Source organism: Periplaneta americana, chromosome 12 (assembly GCF_040183065.1).
Source record: "Periplaneta americana isolate PAMFEO1 chromosome 12, P.americana_PAMFEO1_priV1, whole genome shotgun sequence".
Classification (NCBI taxonomy): Eukaryota; Metazoa; Arthropoda; class Insecta; order Blattodea; family Blattidae; genus Periplaneta; species Periplaneta americana.
The window spans coordinates 67,502,044-67,521,845 of NC_091128.1; the positions used below are offsets into that span (position 1 = coordinate 67,502,044).

Genomic DNA, 19,802 nt, shown 5'->3' on the forward strand with positions numbered 1-19,802 from the left:
GTCCCTGAAGCGCGGTCAGCAGCTGAGTAGTCTTCTCCGCTGGGGTCCACCCATTATGTGCTGCGGTGGCCTCGAACTGGCGACGGAATATCGCCCAAGACGTCGTACCGTCGAACTTCGGCGTCTTGACGTTATGATGTCTGGCTGAAGGCGATGATTCCGCAGGGCCACTATATGGAGTCCTCAACTCTGTGGCCGCTTCTTGCATGGCACGTCGAACCTCCTCGGCAACTATCTGTTTTTGTTCTCTAGCCTGGCGATCCACCAACGCGAGGATGTGCTTGTTTTCTTCGGCATGTTTTTCCGTCACCTCACTCGTCTTGTCCAGCAACTCGCTCGTCTGCTCTTGACGGCGCTCGAGATCGCGGATTTTGCCGTCGAAATGGTCTACCTCCTGTCTCAATTCGGTTACTGCCTCGTTTATAGTTATAAAATTCTTGTTTAGGTTGTCAAGGTCGACTTTGAGTTCGTCTTTCACGATGGCGACAATTCCATCTACGTGGGCTGAAACGCTTTCAATTTGCGTAGTGACGTCATCTTTCACTCCGCTTATGTCGCCCTTCACTTCACTTATGTCACTTTTCATCTCCGTTTTCACTTCACTTATGTCGTTCTTAACCTCACTGATGTGCCTGTTCATGTTATCTTTTACTTCACTAATGTGCATGTTCATTTCTGCGATGGCTTGCAGGATCTGCTGTAGGTTCTCCATTGTCGATAATATCCCACTTCTGACACCAATGTGAATTTTATTAGTAACAACAATGTAATTTATTCGTCACAACAATAATTCCTTTCTACAATTCACCTTAAACGCTCTCGTCAACAATTGGATCTTCACTCAACACAGTATTCGTTATAGCACTCCACCGACGACAATGACAATTTACTTGGACTATTACGCACAACAATGAACTGTTAATCCTAACTAATATTTACAAAGCACTATTTACAAATCAGAACTATCAGTTCTCAGTTCACAGTTCTTCTATCTCAGTCACTCGAGTTCACAGTATCTCGAACCACAGACCTTCAGAGACAGTTCACTGTATTCGAACTCGGGTCCCTCCAACTGCGGTCCACTGCACTCGAACTCCGGTCCCTCCAACTGCGGTCCACTGCACTCGAACTCAGGCCTTCGGATGCTGATGCAGATGCGGACGCACACTCGAGTCGAACTCCGGCACACAAGTCTGGCTTGCTTGCCCTGGCTTACTCACTGACTGAATAACTGAAAACTCTAAACTACTGTCGTTCCTTCGCGTCCGTAATTTATAACCACAGCGACGTAGCCTCGAAGGTTCCACGCGTCTCTAGAGATGGCACTCCAGAAAAAGCCAGAGCCCTCTCCTCTCTACCAGCACCAGATGCGCGCGCACTCTCGCTCCACTCTCTCGCCGCGTTGGCCCTTTCCCCTCTTCGCCGCGCGCCATTCCACCGTGCTCCGCGCGATCTGCTTTCTTGCGGGACGCTGGTCGTGAGTTCGAATCTCACGTCGCTGTCACAATATATATATATATATATATATATATATATATATATATATATATATATATATATATATATAAAGTGTTAGATTTCACAAACAAATTTGTGGTCAACCTGTTTTTTCTGAAGACGGGACATGACAGTTGTGCTGCGATCGGAGAAACAGTGTCACAAAGCGTGGGAAGCTTGTTGCTATGGAAACCACAGTTGTGTTGCCAACAGTTCGCACGTGTTGAGATCTTACGAGCTCTCTTGGAACTATTTGTTGTGCACAAAATGTTAGCATTAATGCGTTTCGTGTTTCATTCTCTGTCGATTTTTGTACTGTTTTTTGCTTTCGCGTCAATTGTCAAGGAATGTTTTAATATCAGCCATCTAACGAAAACTGCTATACTTGTTGTTTTGAAAGATGGGACATGACAGTTAAGCGGCCGAACTTGGAACTACAGTGCCAAGTTGCCAATATGGACTACCACGCTGCCAGCTGATGGAAGCCAGCAATTGTCGTGAAGATGGCTGACGTTAAAACATTCATTGACAATTCACGCGGAGGTAAGAAAACAATACAAAAATCGACAGAGAATCAAAGACGAAACGTATCAATGCCAACATTGTGTGCACAATAAATGTCGCCAAGCGAGTTGTTAAGCACTCGCCAAGGGGAAGTGTAAGTTGGCAACTCAACCTTTGTTACCATAGCAACAGGCCCACCACGCTATGTGACATTCAGTTGCTTTTTCGATCGCAACGCTCCTGTCATGTCCCATCTTTCAAAAAAAGTTTTTTTTATAGCTCACATCAGCTGATCGCGTGATAGTCTGTTTTGACAACATAGCGCTGTAGTTCTAAGCTCGGCCGCTTAATTATCATGTCCCATCTTTAAAAAGAAACAGGTATAGGTGAAAATTTCCACACGTACAATTTGCCAGAAAGTGTAGTGTCAATTATTGGATCAATTGTAGTGTATTCACAATCAGCTGTTCCCACACCTTTCACCTCAACATCACAGCCGCCAACAATACAACCAGACTCCGCAGAAAAGAGTGACGACGAGGAAATGATAATTTTTCTGCGAATATGTATGTTTTTTTACTTCTATTTAGTGATATTTATTATTAATTTTAGCGACATTTCTGAGGATTTCTTAACAAACTTTGCAGAGATTTAGCTACTTTTTGTTGAAAAGTTGGCGAGATTGTAGGGCGATATGTTGGCTACAGTGTTAGGGGATCTAAAAAGCTTTCTGTACCGTAAGCAACGTTCTGTACATCTGTAAGATGTAATCTGAAAGTTGTGGGGTGTTGCAGTTACATTGAGTAAAAATGCATGATTTTGAAATTTATTCTGTTTTAGAGAGAAAATTATACAATAATGAATAGGATATTGCTCAGTGTTTGAGATGCTTATTAAAAAGCATCGAATGTTGCAGAAATAGTTCTTCATAATGGAACATGGGCATGTAATAGATTCAACAATTTGTCAAAGAGAGAATGTAATGGAAGTTGGCGAAAATATTTCGCATCTTGAGACGCTGCAGGTAGAAGATGAAAATTATTTCAGAGTGAACAAGGTAGGCCTAACCATATTATATTATTGTTCTTTTGTAGGTTATGGCTACTTTGCTCAAGAATAATGGTTTCGTTACTGAGACATAATTGTCCAATACGTGGATGTTACAGAAAATATTTGCCTAAATTAGCACTGAGGTAGTTCCCTTCGTACTCCACTTATACACCTTGCATATACGAATCTGTGACGGTTAAACGACCGCTAAGATAGTTCCCCCCCCCCTCACTTCGCTTATGCACCTTGTATAGTGTCTTACCTTTCATACCAACGTTAGTGACATTACGAAAGTTTCACGCTAATGTACAGTCACACTATGCCTTGCATATACGTGTGACAGGTTAGGCTTTTGTTATGCCTTGTACGAGTATATACCAATATGTGACAGGTTAGATTAGGTTAGTTTAGGCGTTTGTTTTGCCTTGCATATAAGAATCTTTGTAGGATTTTCATAGTCGGGTGGTTTTTGTTCAGTGATGTTTGTCAGTATGATCTAGCGTAATGACGGACTTGGAAACGAAGTTAAAATATACCAACTGGGCGCGCTTTCGTATAGGGGCAGTAGCATTTCCTCTAAGGTTAGAGCCCAGTTTAGGTGTGTCTGTATTAATCGAAAATTAAGGGCTAGCAAATATTGAGAATAGGATGCATGTTTATATGACATTTTTTTCGATTAATACACACACACCTAAACTGGGCTCTAAACTTAGAGGAAATGCCACTGCCCCTGTACGGAAACGCGCCCGGGAATCAATTTCTCAGGGAAAATTGTAAACATTTCATTTGACATTTTGAATAGAGAGTTGCATTTTCTTCGTTTCATCTCGCTATCTTCCGTGAAGTCATATAGGCTATTTTTTTTATCAAGCAAAAAATCTCATGAAAAAATAAAGAACAATAATAGGCTGTCTCTTCAAGTTTTTCTTTCTCTGGAGGAGATATCAGCAATATACATTCCATAGATATCTTTTGAATGATACTCCAGGTACTGAGATATTCAACAGCATTTCTATAAACATAATTATGATAATTAACACTGAAAGTCGGGATAAATTGGGGAACATTCTGGAGATGAGTTTTGTACAGGTACAAAAGCAAACTTCGGGGATGACTGATGATAACCTTACCATATTATTGCTTGATGTTAGTATTCATGGTCAGTTGCTAACATAAGCATTACAATTTAGTATTAGGTTACAAGTAATTTTAGTAAAAATACATGTACATCCTGACTCTTTAATGAAAATTCTCTTGCTGACCCTGTTGGCAGTAAACTGCTGTGACATCAAAATCATTCAGAAAAAATTTCTAAGGGTCTTTCGAAGGTAATCTTCTGTTATAAAGGCTCCAAGTGTATGTTGACCTGGTGAAAAACAGCTATGACATGAGAGTGGCAGGAAAGATGATATCGGAGGGAACTACTACTTCTGCTTTACACATTTCCTAATACTTAGAAAGATCAAATATAATTAACTTTGGTGAAACGCTATTAGCATCCCATTAGGAATTAGTATGGTCACCTATAAAAACAATCAATACAAAATCTGACTGATAATTCTGTTTCATTGCTAGCTTTGTAATAGCCTATATTAGTAGAAACATTTGTTTTGCATTTTATCTATTTTATATAATACCAGTATAGGGTACTTAATCTTTTTGTAAGGTATAAGAAAATATACAAACGAAACAAATATTATAGAAAATAAGAACGCAAGTAATTAGACAAACGAGGAGCCTAATTTTGGATCATAACATAAAATCGAACAATAATGTAACAACATGACATATAATCTCAACCAGAGATAACATTTTTCACGAACCAAGGTAAATAATGTTCAATCATTTCATTCGTAGTATCAAGATAATAGCTGAAGCACTTAACACCTTTGTGTTACATACACAAACAATGTTCACTCAAAATTTTCTCGGGCTTCCAACCAGGTCATAAGTTGGTGATCCACCAACGTTTCGAGGATGTTCATCTTCCTCATCATCAGGGTTAAATGATAACTAAGGGTACCCAGCTCCTTAATTTATAGTGTCAGAGAGAGAGCCCATCACGGACTCACAAGAAGCGGAAAAACCAGCCATAGCCTGTCTACCATTCACAGGGAAGTTGTCGGGAAAGATAAGCTGACTGCTCTACAAGCATGGAATAAAAACAATCAACAAACCTCCGCCAAAAATTAGGAACAAGGTCAGATCAGTAAAAGACGATCTAGGCCTCAGAGTACCAGGGATCTACCGCATTCCTTGTGAATGTGAGGCTGCTTACATAGGACAGACGGGACGCACAATAACTATGCGTCTTTCGGAACATCAAGGAAGCATAAGATTAATGCCTCCTGAAAAATCCGGATTGGCTGAACACTGTATTAAAAAAAGCCATAGGGTTAATTTTAATAACACCGAGATCCTGGCGAAGTGTTTGGGCTACTGGGATAGAAGAGTAAAGGAAACCCTGGCCATAGCGGCGGAACGCGGTAACCTGAATCGGGACTCGGTTCTCGAACTAAGCGCGGGGTGGGCACCAGCTATTAAATTTCTCAACGCACAGACGATGGGCCATCATCAACGGAGGACACATAAGAACTCGTCCGCCGAGCCCATCGTGAGACCCGTGGTCAATCAACCGAACAGCACAAAACAAGACGACACGTCGGCCGCTTTCATGCCATGGTGCACACTAATAAGAGCCAATCAGCGCACAGCTCCTCAGCTGACTACTCCCTCTGACGCTATAAATTAAGGAGCTGCGTACCCTTAGTTATCATTTAACCCTGAAGATGAGGAAGATGAACATCCTCGAAATGTCGATGGATCACCAACTTATGACCTGGCTGGAAGCCCGAGAAAATTTTGAGTTATCACGTCACCAGGAAAGCTTCAGTAGTTATTTCAATGTTCAGTTTCATTGTACTGGATACTTTACTATCCTAGGAACTGTTAATGAGTTCAAGTCGAAATCTCCTCTCAAATTGTGCATTGAGTAGCTTAATATCAAAGACGGACATCTGACCTCAATCGAAATTTAAATAGCTGTGGTTTTTTATACAATTTTTCATGCTCTTTCCAGTTATAGTGAAACCATATGCAAACTCTAACACTATATTTATAAAATAAATTATGTTAAATATTGCAAAGAACACTGTGAATTAAAAAATTGCCTCTAGATCAAAACTATGGAGACGACAGATGTCCGTCTTTGATATTAAGCTAATGTGTCTCCACAGCAGATAGACAAAATAAAATAATCAGCTGCCCTTATGAACACCAAGGTTGTGAAATTGAAGCTTCAATAAAAGATATCAATAATCAGCTGCCCTTATGAACACCAAGGCTGTGAAGTTGAAGCTTCAATAAAAGATTAGTGAAAGATTTTAATAGTCAGCTGCCTTTATGAACACCAAGGTTGTGAAATTGAAACTTCAATAAAAGATTAGCGAAAGATTTTAATAATCAGCTGCCCTTATGAGCACCATGGTTGTGAAATTGAAGCTTCAATAAAAGATTATCAAAAGATTTTAATATCAGCTGCTCTTATGAACACCAAGGTTGTGAAATTGAAGCTTCAATAAAAGATTAGGGAAAGATTGAACACCAAGGTTGTGAAATTGAAGCTTCAATAAAAGATTAGCTAAAGATTTTAATAATCAGTGCCCTTATGAACACCAAGGTTGTGAAATTGAAGCTTCAATAAAAGATTATCGAAAGATTTGAATAGTCCTGAGGCTATGGCAACACCAAATGAGGCTTGCTTATCGCCTGGTGGTTCGGTAGTCACGTAGGTAGAATACATGGTAATCACCAGACTGCAGCCTAGAGTCGAGTCACCAGATTGAAGTTTGGAACACACGGAATATAAATGACATCATGACCCATGGGGTGAGGTGGCATTGTGAGAGTGCTGTTGGTTTCGTAACAAAGTGCATTACCATTTTTCCTATTGTTGCTTGCTCTTAAGTTTCGACATATTATTCCTCAGTACAGTGTATTACAAAACAGTGAAATAGGCCTATTAACACTGACGCAAATATGGATTCATAAATAATTAAATACATAAATGAAATACGATAAAATATAGATCCCCCCTACTTGTTTACTCATAGGATCTCAAGTAGGTATGGTGCTTTTCTTTTGATACATTGCAAATGTGCCTTGTAATTCGGCCCAATGAATTGTGAAGAAATGTATTTTACGTACTGTATATTTTTCCTTTTCTTCTCACACACAAAAATGAATATTTTAGATTGTTTAAACATGCATAGTATAATGTAAATTGAAAAATGTAATGTAAAGCAATTATTTTCTGTACTAGAAATGCACTGCATATATTATATCTGCAAACGTGAACATTTATTTTATGCCCTACTGTCACAGAATATTTACATGTTGAGGAAACGAGAAACTGCATGCTCCATCTCCCATTGCCCTCATACACGTAACACAGTTGTCTGTGTGTTCGTAACTTCATACGTTTTGGTACCCAGGACTGCAGTCTGGTGATCACAGTCCATGCTAGGTGCCTAGTGGCCAGTCTGTCCTTGCTTGTTTGTTCAACAGTGCGAATATTCATATGCCTCTTTTAAAACTGACTAAAAAATTAATTGTTACAGAAAATACTTTAAAACGTGATTTTCTGTAATAGCTGTCATGCATGGATGCATGATGTTAACCTTTCGTGAGATACACAGAATTGTGAGGAAAACTTTGTTGAGTGTTTACGAATGACTATAAAAACGTTCGATATTTTATTATAGATTTATTAATTTGTCCTACAGAATAATATCTGTGATATTGACAATTAATATTTGAGGAGAAAAATTCGCTCCGGCACCGGGGATCGAACCTGGGTCCTTGGTTCTATGTATCAAGCGCTCTAACCACTGAGCTACGCCGAATTCAATCCACAGCACCGGACCGAACCCCTCTCCTTCATTGTTTCCCGGAATCCCGGCCAAACAAGTCAGTCAGCTGAGTGCGCTCCTAGTATAATGGCAGTTGACATTGGACATATACGTCAACATGTATGCCTAACTTGGAGTCAGGCCACAAAGAGAAACAATGAAGGAGAGGGGTTCGGTCCAGTGCTGTGGATTGAATTCTGCTTAGCTCAGTGGTTAGAGTGCTTGATATGTAGAACCAAGGACCGGGGTTCGATCCCTGGTGCCGGAGCGAATTTTTCTCCTCAAATATTAATTGTTCGATATTTTGTCAACTAAAATTGAAGAAAAAATACGAAACCAGAATACTAGCTATGGAGTATGCCTATCACCTCAAGGACAAGTCATTGTTACTCTGAGGTAAATAAAAGTCCAACATATTTATTTGTTTTATAGATTTTATTAATAAATGTACACTTAAATTGGAGTACGAAAATTTAATATCATTTGGAATTCTGGACATATATGAAGTTAATGTATGTGGTGACACATCCAATGCTTGTCCAGATCATGTAGGTATGAAAAAAATACTGTTAGCTGCCTGGTGGCTATCCAGAGAAAACAGATGAGTTTGTTTGCTTTGATAGTAGCTAGTAGTGTTGGGGTGTGATTTCAAGACCTGTGATTTTGTTGCTGTGACAGATTTGTTGCTGGTTCCGACTGTGACTATAGTTCCAAAATCACAGCTCCGAGAAATTGCCATCTCTGACTGATATGCGACTCATAGTAATGGCGACTGATGTACGTATATGTTACAGCTCCAAAATCCGGACAACTGCAAATCAGAAGGTTAACTTGGACAACATAACTGGGATCTAATTCACTTTCGTCCCACTCAAAGATTAATGTCGGTACTATTTGGTACTCAAACTACACTTGCTATATTCTTCCACGAATTATTGACCCAATCATTCGTAAACATTCTTGAGCAGATGTATGCACCCACACATCGTGATAACACAGTGCAGAGCATGTATGTTTTTACTAATTAGTAATCTTGATAATAAGTCATGGCACTGTACATCAATTCACAGAAAAGTGATGAACATAAACATTGTCAGATCGTGATGAGAAACATCCACAAATGCCAAGAATCATCTGAATACAGAAAGCACACTGTGACAAAATCGTTATTATCTGTCAGCCATTTTTCCGAAGCTGTCACAGTTTGAAGCTGTGATCGCAAAACATTGCCACACTCCCCAACTAAAGATTGAAGTAGACATAAACAAAACCGAAATGTATTACTCCGCAATTGCAAGATAGCTACCAAAGCAGCCACCAGGGCGCATTATTTTCAGCAAGTGAGCACGCAGGGCAGCCACCGTCTGATATATTGCAGACATTTCAACACATTCATTGAACTAACCCGTAAAATGCTCACAGAGGGTTAATATTTATTATTTCTCTACTGGGAATAGTGGATTTTCTTTTTCTGTAGATTCGTGATTGAATGTTATTCTTTGAAGAGTGGAGAATTTCTTTAATTCTACAGAAATTTATTTGAGGTTGGCAACACTGAATCTCGCACTGTGTTATACCAGCTGTACTGATGTGCTCTGTGAAGCTGCAAGTCACCTTGGGAGGGATTTAATGCCTATTACGCATGCGCGTTGCCATAATACACATTACAATGATTTAATACGTAATGTCTGAAACTACTAATATAAACATGTTGTTTAAATCTTAAGAAAGCGTTCTTATAAGCATATTTAATTCACTCGTATTCCATGTATATTATACATTTTATTATTTTAGAAGGAACTATTTTAATATGAGGAAGAAGATGACAAGCATGAGTTTGGAGGCGTTGTGCGTCCAATAGCCAACCAGGAACCATTATGCCACGTGCATTTATTTACATTTACTTCAATCTTTAGCTGGAAAGAGAGTAGTTGCTAGGCCAGATTGCAGACCATGTGGTGCAGCCAATCCTGACTGTTTAGGCTACTTGGATTACTTATCCACGCAACAACCCAGTCATTAAGTGATAAGCAAGCCTCCTTCATATATAATCCTCAGCTGGTGCTGTACATGACACTCGACTTTCCTTTGCAGATCACTTGACAGGGTATGGATTCACATAGTTATTGTCCTTAGTGGTGTTGTGGTTTCCATGTTGGCCATTGGGTCCTAGGTTCGCGAGATGAAACTTAGCTGAAGATGATGGACTTCGAAGGGTTATAAAATCCTTAACATGGCTTCCTCTGAAGAAAGGGAGGGTGAAACTAAGAGGCCCTTGTCATAGAGTTACAGCATGTAGAAGAACTGTGTCCCACATAGTGGACCTGAAGCAAAATTTTTTCTTTATTTTTCGCTCACATTACATTTTAATACTGAACAGAGTCTGCAATTACAAGTGTCCTTATATAAAATATTGTCTTCCCATATCATTCACAGAGAAAAGCAACTATCCTCGATAAGTACACAGCATTGTTTCTTAATGCAACAGTCCAAATAAATTTTTACCCCCATGTAGTTAATATGTTTGTATAAATATGTGCTGTGGAGATCTTTATGCGCATTTTGAATGGAAAGGCTTCAACCTAAGCTTAATAACAGTTCCCTTGTAAGTATGCAGTAAATTATAGCAGAAGTCCTCTTCAAGACACATGAAATTTTATTTAGTGACGTTAATGCAAATATGCACATCCTATTATTTATTCGTAAATCATTTTAACGAGTCTGGATACAACTACTGCGGTAACATTGATAGTGCTGAATTCATGAAGTTGTATGTTTTGAACAATGTGAGGGAAGTATAATGAAATATGTTTGCCATTGTTTTAACGTGAAACATTTACCCTATATGTGTGACATTCGAGAAATCTGACCACACTTTTTGTTAATATTGTGAACTTTATTAGTAACAACAATGTAATTTATTCGTCACAACAATAATTCCTTTCTACAATTGACCTTAAACGCTCTCGTCAACAATTGGATCTTCACTCAACACAGTATTCGTTATAGCACTCCACCGACGACAATGACAATTTACTTGGACTATTACGCACAACAATGAACTGTTAATCCTAACTAATATTTACAAAGCACTATTTACAAATCAGAACTATCAGTTCTCAGTTCACAGTTCTTCTATCTCAGTCACTCGAGTTCACAGTATCTCGAACCACAGACCTTCAGAGACAGTTCACTGTATTCGAACTCGGGTCCCTCCAACTGCGGTCCACTGCACTCGAACTCAGGTCCCTCCAACTGCGGTCCACTGCACTCGAACTCAGGCCTTCGGATGCTGACGCAGATGCGGACGCACACTCGAGTCGAACTCCGGCACACAAGTCTGGCTTGCTTGCTCTGGCTTACTCACTGACTGAATAACTGAAAACTCTAAACTGCTGTCGTTCCTTCGCGTCCGTAATTTATAACCACAGCGACGTAGCCTCGAAAGTTCGAATTCGCGAGTCTTCCATTTCGACGGATTTCTCGGCCTCTCTAGGCAAGCAGAAGATGCGCGCGCAAACTCTCTCCACTCTCTCGCCGCGTTGGCCCTCTCCCCTCTCAGCCGCGCGCCATTCCAAAGTGCTCCGCGCGATCTTCTCTCTTGCGGGACGCTGGTCGTGAGTTCGAATCTCACGTCGCTGTCACATTGCTCCCTCCTTAGGACTGCTCGTCTCGGGCAGTCCCTTGGTAGGCTGCTAGTCGGTCCAACGTTTGGGGTCCTCCGGCTGCTCCCTCCTTATGGTGGCGCCATCCCATCCTTGGCTTGGCTGGGCAGCGATACTCGTACTGCGTGGGCGCCATCTTGCTTTTCTCCTTGGCCCTCCAAGGAGAGCTCGCTGGCCACGGGTTGGTCCTCGGCGTCCATCAGGAACATTTCATCCCGACCAAGACGGAGTATACGGCGCCGGACGTCCACCGTCGCATCGAGTAAACGCATGGCGTCGAGTCCCAGGACGACGTCCTCGGTGATGTTGGCGACGAACACCCACATCTCCAGTTTCCTCTTCCCCAAGGTCAGGTCCAGGAAGACCTCTCTCTGGATGGGCAAGCTCTCGCCTGAAGCAGTCCGTAGCTCGTATTGGCGCAGCGGCGTCCTCCCAGGTAGGCCCCGCACGACGTCTGGTCTGGCGATAGTGAGCATCGCCCCGGTGTCCACCAGTACTCTGCATGGACGGCCTCTTATCCGTCCTTCAGCAATCAGCCCATCGTCGCATCTTCTGTCGACTGGTTTCAGGACGAGCCGAGGGGACGGTGATGATGGCGCCGACGTGCTCCTCCTAGCATCGGCCCCCTCTCTCTCCTGACTGTTGCCAGGTCGGTCGCAACTCCTCCGCAGGTGCCCAGGTTCACCGCAGGACCAGCAGGTGGGCATCCGTTGCTCAGGCGACTGTTGGTTTCTCTCGGTGTCAGCCACCTCTCTCTCCTGCCGGTGGCCGGAGCGGTTGCAGTCCCTCCTTAGGTGTCCCGGTCTCCCGCAGGACCAGCAGTTGGGCGTCCGTCGTCTCCGCCGCTCCGTTGACTGTTGGCGCTCCTCGACGTCGGCCACCTCTCTCTCCTGCCTGTGGCCGGATTGGTCACAGTCCCTTCTCAAGTGTCCCGGTTTGCCACAGGACCAGCAGGTGGGCGCCCGTCGCCTCCGCCGCTCCGTTGACTGCCGCTCGGGTGGCTTCGGTTGGCGCCCCCCAGCATCCGTCGCCGTGACGCTCCTGATCCAGTGCGGTGCTGAGACTCCCGCCGCCGACTTGGCCGCCTCCATCCTGAGGGCCGCCGCCAAAGCTGCGTTGATGGTACGATGCTCTGCCAGGAGTAGTTGTCTTATTTCCGGGTCTCGAACCCCGCTGCCGAAGGTGTAGGCCGCCTCTCCAGCGATGAAGTCATTAGGTAGGCCCCTGAGGGCCTTATGGGCAAGTTGTTCCACCGCCATCGCGAATTCTTGTAGGGACTCGCCTGACTGTTGGACCCTCGTTTTTAGTTGGGTCCTAAATGCTGCAGCAAGTTGATGGTCACCATAACATCCCTTCAGGGCCGCCATTATCTCAGCGGCTGTCCCATCTTCTGGAACGCTGTGAAGAATCTCCGACGCCTGTCCCTGAAGCGCGGCCAGCAGCTGTGTGGTTTTCTCTGCTGGCGTCCACCCATTGTGCTCTGCGATGGCCTCGAACTGGCGACGGAATATCGCCCAAGACGTCGTACCGTCGAACTTCGGCGTCTTGACGTTGTGATGTCTGGCTGAAGGCGATGATTCCGCAGGGCCACTATATGGAGTCCTCAACTCTGTGGCCGCTTCTTGCATGGCACGTCGAACCTCCTCGGCAACTATCTGTTTATGTTCTCTAGCCTGGCGATCCACCAACGCGAGAATGTGCTTGTTTTCCTCAGCATGTCGGTCCATCAACGTGAGTATGTGCTTGTTTTCTTCAGCATGTCGGTCCATCACCTCAGTCGACTGCTCTTGACGACGCTCGAGATCGCGGATTTTTCCATCGAAATGGTCTACATCCTGTCTCAACTCGGCTACTGTCTCGTTTATAGTTGTAAAATTCTGGTTTAGTTTATCCAGATCGGCCTTAAGTTCGTCTCTCACAATGGCGACAATTCCATCTACGTGGGCCGAAACACCTTCGATTTGTGTAGTGACGTCATCTTTCACTCCGCTTATGTCGCCTTTCACTCCGCTTATGTCGCCTTTCACTTCACTTATGTCGCTTTTCACCTCACTGATGTGCTTGTTCATGTCGTTCATGTCGTCTTTCATTTCTGCTTTTACTGCACTTAAGTCGTTTTTCAGTTCCGCGATGGCTTGCAGGATCAGCTGTAGGTTCTCCATTGTCGATAATATCCCGGTTCTGACACCAGTGTGAACTTTATTAGTAACAACAATGTAATTTATTCGTCACAACAATAATTCCTTTCTACAATTGACCTTAAACGCTCTCGTCAACAATTGGATCTTCACTCAACACAGTATTCGTTATAGCACTCCACCGACGACAATGACAATTTACTTGGACTATTACGCACAACAATGAACTGTTAATCCGAACTAATATTTACAAAGCACTATTTACAAATCAGAACTATCAGTTCTCAGTTCACAGTTCTTCTATCTCAGTCACTCGAGTTCACAGTATCTCGAACCACAGACCTTCAGAGACAGTTCACTGTATTCGAACTCGGGTCCCTCCAACTGCGGTCCACTGCACTCGAACTCAGGTCCCTCCAACTGCGGTCCACTGCACTCGAACTCAGGCCTTCGGATGCTGATGCAGATGCGGACGCACACTCGAGTCGAACTCCGGCACACAAGTCTGGCTTGCTTGCTCTGGCTTACTCACTGACTGAATAACTGAAAACTCTAAACTGCTGTCGTTCCTTCGCGTCCGTAATTTATAACCACAGCGACGTAGCCTCGAAAGTTCGAATTCGCGAGTCTTCCATTTCGACGGATTTCTCGGCCTCTCTAGGCAAGCAGAAGATGCGCGCGCAAACTCTCTCCACTCTCTCGCCGCGTTGGCCCTCTCCCCTCTCAGCCGCGCGCCATTCCAAAGTGCTCCGCGCGATCTTCTCTCTTGCGGGACGCTGGTCGTGAGTTCGAATCTCACGTCACTGTCACAATATGTTGACGTCATTAATTTTATTACAGTAGACCCTTGATTACTCACCACTGCTCCAAGGTAATCATAAATTTTAATTCATGAGTGCTGTAAATAATTAATTGTGGATGAACTTAATGAGTTGCTCCAGAATTACGATATCATGTGGATGAATAATATTCTAATATGGACGTGCAGAAACAAAGAGAAAGTGATGCGGTATATAAAATATCCTAGCCCAAGACCTTAGGTTTTTTATTATTATGCATATAAAACAAAGTATAATAGTTCCGAATCCAGCCAACTGTGATAAAATATAGAAGGGAAACAAATAAATGTGACATAGGTAATGCGTTTTTTAAACATAAATGTAAGAGCTTAATAAAATATCCAACATAATTTTAATTTAATAAACAATTATTACAGTATTTGTACCCAGAGTCGGATGAATGTAGGAGTGAGAATGATATAGTCCTAAGCCACACACAAAATTTTACAGAAGAGCATATTTAAGGTTTAGAGACCAATGCTATTAGGTGCAATATTATAATTTCTTCGACATACTTATGGCAGTTGTTGAGTAATTTTTATAATATTTTACTAGTAGTTTCCCCATACGTGTAAGAAATGAACTTGCACAAAAACGATTTCTGTTAAAAGTGTTACTTTGGACTATCTTGTTCTCACCCCTTCAGTTAATAAATGTGAGGAGTATAAAGGCAGAAATAACTAATTTAACTTAGTCTAATTCTGAAGTACTTAATTGCATGGCATTAATTTCCAAATCAATTCCCTTCTCTGTAATGACATATTATTATTATTATTATTATTATTATTATTATTATTAATTTATTATAAATTTCAAATTACTCATTGGTGTCATATTGATGTGTGAATTGTTTCGACTATCAGTTGCATTGGCATCTCGACATTAGGCCTCATAAAATGAGGAAGTAATTAAGTGAAGGCTCCAGCTTGTTAAATTTAATTGCTGAGAGTATAAAGACAAATGAAAAGCAATATCAAAATGTTATTTAAAATCCCAAACATCCTTACAGTTCAGCCATGCTCACAATAACAGTCACGAACATCATAAATGTTTAACGCAAATTACAGTAGTGAATCATCTGTCACTTTTCAAATAGGTGATTAATGTACTTCTCCTTGTTTCAGGCAATATCCAATCATTGCTTGATCTGTGATGTTACCTTATGTGAAAATACTGACACTTCACATAATATATTTGGCCAACTGAAAACGTCAGATTCTTCTAGAACATCCGTTTTTGAGAAGGTGGGTCAAGTACTGAGCAGAAATCTTCATAGTATAAATCTCCATAGTGAAGTGGTCTGCAGTCGATGCTTTAGTCTCCTCATAGACTACGAAGAGACAAAATTCAAATTACAAACAATACGTTTGGATTTAATAACCAAGTTTGATACAACAGCAAATAACCATTTAGAAGAAACTGTAACAAAAACTACAGAAGTAGAAGAAGTTGAAAGAGGTGATGAAAACAAAACAGTGAAACAAAATGATGCGCCATTGTTGGTTATTACTGAAGAAGGAAAGGTTGTTGATAGAGACGGAAAAGAGAAAGAAATGCCGGTTAAAAGAAGAAGAGTTAAAAGTAAGATGAAGTTGAATCTTGTCAGTGGTGTTAAACCAAAACCTTACGTATGTTCAGTGTGTGGGAAAGGATTTCGTGCTTTCAGTCATAGAGTCGAGCATATGTTGATCCACCTTGGTGAGAAACCCTGGAGTTGTGGTGAGTGCAAGAAGACATTTCGTACAAAGAGCGCTTTAAGGGTCCACCGCACGAAGCACTCTGGGGAACGACCATACTCTTGTCAGCATTGTGGCAAATCATTTCTTGACAGATATTATTTTGAGGAACACTGCCGCATCCATTCGGGCGAGAGACCCTTTGTCTGTACTTTCTGTCAAAGGCCGTTTGCACGCAAGAAGGACCTCGCAATTCACACCAAGAATCACACGGGTGATAAACCTTACAAATGTACTTCCTGCCCAAAGACTTTTGCTGTGAAATCACGTTTAGACAGACATTTGCGAATACACTCTGGAGAAAAACCTCATCACTGCGAATATTGTGGTAAATCATTCGCTAGGCGGGATGACTACAAAGTGCACGTACGTCTTCATACCGGGGAGCGTCCGTTTCGCTGTGCTGTCTGCAGTAGGACGTTCACAAACCAGTCGAATTGTTTAGTACACGTTCGGATACATGAAGGTACTAAACAGCGCTATTCGTGTTCAGTGTGTGAGGAGAGTTTTGATCGACGTGGCAAATTGGATAGGCACATAAATACACAACATAATGGAGTATTGAATAAGAATGAGTCAGAGACCAAGCAGCAGGATTCAACAGAATCTCCTGTAATAACAGTGGACACCCAGATTCAGAGTCTTCCACCAGTATCCATCCAACCTATCGCTCCAATTCAAGTAGAAGCATTAGAGCCTCAGCCAGAGAGTGTGAATCAGTCTATTCCACAGCCATTGCTTCATACAGAAACTCTGCAGAGTTTAACAGTAGCAGACCTTCACACTCTTCAGACATTGCCAATAACTCAGGTTGCGCAGCTGGAATGGAGTGATGGAACAGCAGCTGGAACTACCACCACTTATGTGAACATCACTCCAGGGACTTATGTTAACATTATAAATTGATATAAAAACACGTGCTGCATAGATAGTTATGTTTCAAATATACATTTTATTAAGCTCATTTTGCAGTAATTTGTGATAAGCATTGAGAGTCACAGGTGAATTAATTAAAACGATTTATTTCATTACTTTGGTTCTTGTCTGCTTGGTTCCATGATTACATCAACATTCCCTGCACAGTTAGTGGCCAAGTGATTGCTGAACCATTGGCTGATGTCTTCTAACCAGAGGAAACGTAATTTATCTCTAACTAGTCCTATGAGATAAGTGCCAAAGGTATGAAGGCAGACTTTCTGTTCCCGTGCTATTATCATTCAACAGTTGCTCCATTATTCTGTATAATTTTACTGGCTATAGACTCTATAGCAGTATTCGGCAACTCTCCTACCCACAGTGGGCTTTGTGCCTCCACTGTGTGGGTATTCTGTAGTCATGACAATCTGTAAGTTCAATGAATTATTTATTTATTCATTCATTCATTGGTTCATTCATTACCCTATTTAATAAAAAGGTAAAAAAAAAGGTATCCCTGTAACAAGCCATGAAGGCACTTGGGGGACATGGAGGTAGAGCCCCATGCTTTCCATGACCTCGGCATTAGAATGAGGTGGTGTGGTCGGCACCACGCTCTGACCGCCTTTTACCCCCGGGAAAGACCCGATACTCAATTTTATAGGAGGCTGAGTGAACCTCGGGGCCATTCTGAAAGTTTGGCAACGAGAAAAAATCCTGTCACCACCTGGGATCGAACCCCAGACCTTCCAGTCCATAGCCAGCTGCTCTACCAACTGAGCTACCTGGCCGCCATTACCCTATTTAATACTATCCTTAAACGGGGATTGCCTAGAAGACAGAGGAGTCATTTCAATTCAAATCAACACACTGATTCTGACTGGTGTTTTGGGATTTTGATGAAACTTGCTGTGTCAAATGATCTTACATAGTTATGAATTGAAATGATAAGAACATTTTTTTTTTGTTCTGTGTTCAAAAGTTATTAAGTACTATTTTTTTTTATCAAAAATTGCCATGTCCTGAAGTAGTTAATTATTTTCTCCGGAACTAGATCAGATGGGATACAGACGACCTGGGCAATGTCTCATTTAAATCTCCTTTAATGAGCTTTAATTTGATGTATAACATGACAGGGGTTACAATATAAAAATTATTCTTAAAATCATATAACATTTTTAAATTAAAATTTCTCAGATAATTGTATTTTTAAAATTTTGAAAAATTCACAGAACTACTTCATATTATCATCTTATGCAGTATATTCTATGTTCCATATTCTTCTCGTATGGCACAACACTGTGGCAGTTCACTTTTTTCAGAAAAAACTTATTCAGTTTTTAACGTCAAAATTTAATGAAAAAGTGAAGAAGACTCAGATGGCTCAAATGCCCAATATAAAAATAAAGAGGACTTTTTAAGCCTTTGCTATCAGAAAAATGATTCTGGACTTGAAGCAGATTGACATTTTTCAGCTACAGCTCACAATAAAGGCCCATATGATGAGGTGGAGGGTGCAGTTAAGAGGAAAGCAGTAAAGACAAGTCTGCAAAGGCCATTCTAAAATCACATCAAGACACCTTTGCAGCTCCATGAATGGGCAAAACTTGAACTTTGCAAGACCATGGACTTTACATATTGTATCTTGGGAAGAAGATGGTCATAAGTACAAAAACTGTACTAATGAGATATTTGAAGTTTAATGTGTAATAGGTCCATTTGATTTGCAGTAGTACCATATGAACACATTACACCCTGGCTCCAAATTTTAACTTATTGCTTGTGGCATATAGAAACAAACAGAGAAGTTTTTCTCTATTAGGCAGCAGTGGTATTTCAATTCACGAAATTTTTGCACTTGTGGCCCTTTTCTTCCCAAGGTGTAATATGTATGTAAAAAGAATACAAAGAATATAATTGACAGTTGGCACAATCGTTTATAAAGTGTATGGAAATTTCAGGAACTCAAAAACTCCATGCTTTCATTCCCTCAAGGTGCAGATCAAAAATGTATGCTAAGTTGTTTATTTTTACCCCATTATCAACTAGAGTAAAACCCTGATAAGATGCTGTTCAAGGGACCGGGTGTAAACCGCGTATTAACCAGGACCGCGTATTAGGTTTTCTTTATTGAAATACATGATTCATAAAAGGTAATATAGTATTACTCCATTATGTAATTACTGTACTGTACGTCAAAGACATTTACAGTATGTACTGTACTTAATTCTTTCGGAAGAAAAGTCATTTATAGTTGTTTGCCGTGTGCGTGTTCTCCAAGTCCTCATGTTTACCACACTTCAGTTTCCTCCGATTATAACCTCCCAACGACGTTGCAACTGTAGTGATTGAGTCACGATTTTTTATTATCGTTCTTAATATCGATGATGGGATTCCTAATGAATCAGAGTTGTTTCTGAGTAAGAGTACTGTTCTCATCGTACTTTAGTAAGATTTCCAAATTTTCTGACACAGAAAGCGCTTTTTGTTTAACACTCATTGTCATTGTAATCACATTCACAGACACTTCAATACACTAAAGGACAAC

The 19,802-nt window shown here is 41.3% G+C and overlaps 1 protein-coding gene across 2 annotated transcripts; it reads left to right on the forward strand.

Annotated features, from left to right (window-relative positions):
• The first annotated feature begins 2,215 nt into the window (after window positions 1-2,215).
• LOC138710516 (uncharacterized) lies at window positions 2,216-17,741 on the forward strand. Of its 2 annotated transcripts, none has more exons than XM_069841467.1 (3): window positions 2,216-2,567; window positions 2,918-3,058; window positions 15,728-17,741. In XM_069841467.1, the coding sequence occupies exons 2-3, from the start codon at window positions 2,933-2,935 to the stop codon at window positions 17,243-17,245; spliced, it is 1,644 nt and encodes a 547-aa protein (XP_069697568.1). In that variant the 5' UTR covers window positions 2,216-2,567; window positions 2,918-2,932; the 3' UTR covers window positions 17,246-17,741. The 2 variants fall into 2 exon arrangements, with proteins under 2 accessions (XP_069697568.1, XP_069697567.1); XM_069841466.1 differs by having other exon boundaries at window positions 2,217-2,567; window positions 2,842-3,058.
• Window positions 17,742-19,802: the final 2,061 nt, after the last annotated feature.

Bases quoted from the DNA above. Each gene is read 5' to 3' on its own strand.
- LOC138710516 (XM_069841467.1), top strand. From the start codon at position 2,933: ATGGAACATGGGCATGTAATAGATTCAACAATTTGTCAAAGAGAGAAT. The intron at 3,059-15,727 runs GTAGGCCTAACC...TCCTTGTTTCAG, and splicing joins ATTATTTCAGAGTGAACAAG to GCAATATCCAATCATTGCTT.